The 3,151-nt window shown below is 57.4% G+C and overlaps 1 protein-coding gene across 1 annotated transcript in view; it reads left to right on the top strand.

Moving 5' to 3' along the window:
* The first annotated feature begins 960 nt into the window (after positions 1 to 960).
* Positions 961 to 3,151, top strand: part of LOC104523534 (integrator complex subunit 3-like) — a 6,255-nt gene continuing 4,064 nt past the window's right edge. Inside the window, 3 exon segments of the mRNA XM_010166152.2 lie at positions 961 to 1,162; positions 2,599 to 2,712; positions 2,799 to 2,847. Coding sequence (XP_010164454.2) covers positions 961 to 1,162; positions 2,599 to 2,712; positions 2,799 to 2,847 — 365 coding nt within the window.

Here is a 3,151-nt window from a genome sequence, read left to right as displayed (position 1 = left end):
CCCCCCCTGCTCTCATTTCTCTGCTCCTGGGCTCTGCCCTGTGCTGAAATGCAAAGGTTTTGTTTTTCCCAGCAGAGACCAGTAGCGTTTCCTCTCTCCTCCCTTCTCCAATTCCTTCGTTCCTTCCTGTTATTCTTCATCTGTTTCCCTGCCACGCTGTGGCTGTGTGGCCTCTGTGCCCGACCCACGTGGGCTCTGCGAGCGGAGCCGTGGGGCAGAGCCCGGGCAGCTCAGGGCTCCGCGTCCCTCCAGCACCCTGGGCTTGAGGAGGCTGTGGTGGTTGGACCCAGAGGCTGAGGAGCAGGGAGGAAGGTAGAGGAGATCCAAAATGTGCTGAGCCTGTCAATGCCAGAGCTGCTCCCCAGCTCCCCACCTTGCTCCAGTGCAGCCCAGTCAGGGTCCCAGTGCATCCCGTCCCCCCCCTGCTTCCCCTTCCACCTCTCCCAGGGATGATGGGGGTGAGTCAGTGCAGGAAGCACCACACATCTGGGTAGTGTCAGCTCCCGTCCTGCAGACCAGGGATGATCTGGGGCCCCGGGGTGGACTGATCTGGGATTGTTGGAGCTTTCCCAGCAGGCTGCCAAACCCTCCCCTGCTGCCAGCCCCTGGGTGGGCTTTGTTCATCCATCAGCAAAAGCCTGAATCTGAGAGTGCCTGGAGCATGAGGAGCAGGTCCCCAGCGCATGGGTGGCAGCTGAGCTCTCCAAACAGGGTGACACCATCCCACCCACCCTGGCCCCGCAGCCCACGGGGATCTGCTGTCTGTCCAGCGTGACACTTGCTCCCCAGCCTGGGTGTTGATGTGTGAAACCATTAACCTCTCATTGCTTCTTTGCCTCTGGCTGGTCTCTCACAACAGCTGCTTCTCCCTGGAGCTGGTTAACCCAGCTCTGATTTACGAGCCACCTGCAGCCCACGGGGGTTTCTGGGACTCCACGCTGGATCCCTGCTCTTGCTGAGATGGCTGATACTGGCAGAGCAACAGCTTCCCCGCTTGCTCTCCAGATCTGCCCGGTGATCCCCCATGGAAGAGGGTTTCTGCAGAGCCCAAACATCCCACTAAACCCTGTTTTCTCTGCTGCCCAGTTGCAGGAGCTGGTGTGCCATGTGATGATGGGAAACCTCGTCATGTTTCGGAAGGACTCGGTGCTGAATATCCTGAGTGAGTAAAACTCCTCCAGGTCTGGGCACATCTCGAGGAGGGGTGAAAGCAGAGCAGTTCCTGAGCATCCCTGAGCCTTCCTGCCCTTTGGGCCCCAATTTTGCAAAGAGACCCCAAGTTCCTGGAAAGGGAGAAGGCTGCAGCTTTGTGATCTGGGAGGGTGGTGGTCCGGATCACGCTGCACTAGCTCAGCGATGCCGCACGTGGCCACGCCGCTGGAGGAAGAGCTCTGCAGAGGTCTGGATTTCCTCACGGTGTTATTGCCACTGCTTAAAGGATCACTGTCCTAAACCAGATTGTTAGATTTAGCAGTGTGATCCGGGCTCTGCGCTCTCATGGGTTTTACCAGCCTGGCTGGATGATGGTTTGGGAACCCTGGCTCTCTACAGTGCCAGGCAAAGTGTGATCCAGGGCTCTGCACATCCACAGCCTGCCCAGGCAGAGGGAAAAATAAAATATAAGAAAGAGGAAAAAATAATAATATGAGAAATACAAAAGACCTGAAATATCCCTCAGCTTTGCAGCCTCTCCACATGGTCCCAGCTGCTGCATCTCCTGGGATGTGAACTTGTCTCGGTGCAGACCCGTAGCTTGTGCTGCGCAGTCGGCTGTTCCCCGCCGCGCAGCAGCTGGGAGGTGATGGCAAAAGGATGGTCAGAAGGATTGGAATCAGAATTTCCCTTTGTTTTCTTTTGACTGTGACATCCCAAGAGCAATAAGGTCCTCGCTGCTGTTTAGTTTGGCCCTTGGACCACCCCTCAGATGGACTCCCAGCCCTTTGCCAGGACCACGCTCCCCTTAGCCACTGTGTAGGAAAACGCTGGTGTCCATGATCTCTCCCTCGTGACCTTCCTCACCTTTTCCCCCAGGATCACCAGTGGGTGACCCAGTTCCCCTGGTTGCTTTTTAACTGGGCTTCATCTCAACATCTGTGCAAGTCACTGACTGGTGTGCAGTGGAAAAGCCTTTTCCATCTCTAGCCAACGCTGCGTTTTGCCCACGTGTGCCCTGTGGCTACTGCCCTGGGGTCAGAGCTGGCCGTGGCCACAGCCATGGGGTGCTTTTGGGCAGAGCCAGCGTGGAGAGCTCGGCAGGTACATGGGGGCCAGCAAATGTTTCCAAAGAGAAGCCCCATCACCCTGATCCGATGGCTGCTTAGATCCAGCTTTGGTGTTACACAAGCTGCAAGCAGCAGTCTAAGCCCATTAATTAAAGAGCCTCGTTAATTCTCTTCCTCTGAGCCCCAGGCAGCTGCTTTAGTGACTTTGCAGCTCTGCCACTCGTGCCTCAGCTGGCAGAACCTCCCCTGGTGCCACATGCCAGGTCCCTGCTCACACCTGGCACAGTGGCAGAGGTATCTGTGGTGGTTTTGGTGGTCCCTGATGTTCCTCCTGGCACCATGCAGGATCCCCTCACCCTCATTTCCTTTCCCTTAGTTCAAAGCCTGGACTGGGAGACCTTTGAGCAGTATTGCACCTGGCAGCTCTTCCTGGCACACAGCATTCCTCTGGAGACCATCATCCCCATCCTGCAGCACCTCAAGTACAAAGGTGAGGTGTCCCCTGCGTGGGAGAGGCACGGCGCTGGGTCATGATGACCCCGAGCTCCTGTGCTGAGGATCTCCTGTCCTTTGCAGAGCACCCTGAGGCGTTATCCTGCCTGCTGCTACAGCTGAGGCGAGAGAAGTAAGTGCCACCAGGACACAGGACGGAGGACAGGGCAACGCTCTGTGGCCACAGGCTCGTGGGGCTGTGGCTGGTGGCTTTTTTTTGAGCACCATCAGCGTGGTGGGGACAAGGGGATGCCACCTACTCCAGCTTGGGCTGCTTGAGAAGTGAGGTGTGGGGAAAGCTCCTCTTGCTGGCACTCCCCAGCTCACTCTGGGGGTGAATCCTGGAGCTCCTGGGGACAGAGTAGGGTGGACACGTGTGACGAGACCCCAACCATCACACCCTTCCCAAAGGCAGCAGCTCCCTGCCGTGCCTCAGC

This window comes from Antrostomus carolinensis, unplaced genomic scaffold, assembly GCF_000700745.2.
Source record: "Antrostomus carolinensis isolate BGI_N321 unplaced genomic scaffold, ASM70074v2 scaffold35100, whole genome shotgun sequence".
NCBI lineage: Eukaryota > Metazoa > Chordata > Aves > Caprimulgiformes > Caprimulgidae > Antrostomus > Antrostomus carolinensis.
The sequence above is the reverse complement of the archived record's forward strand: the minus strand, read 5'-3'. Positions and strand labels throughout refer to the sequence as shown.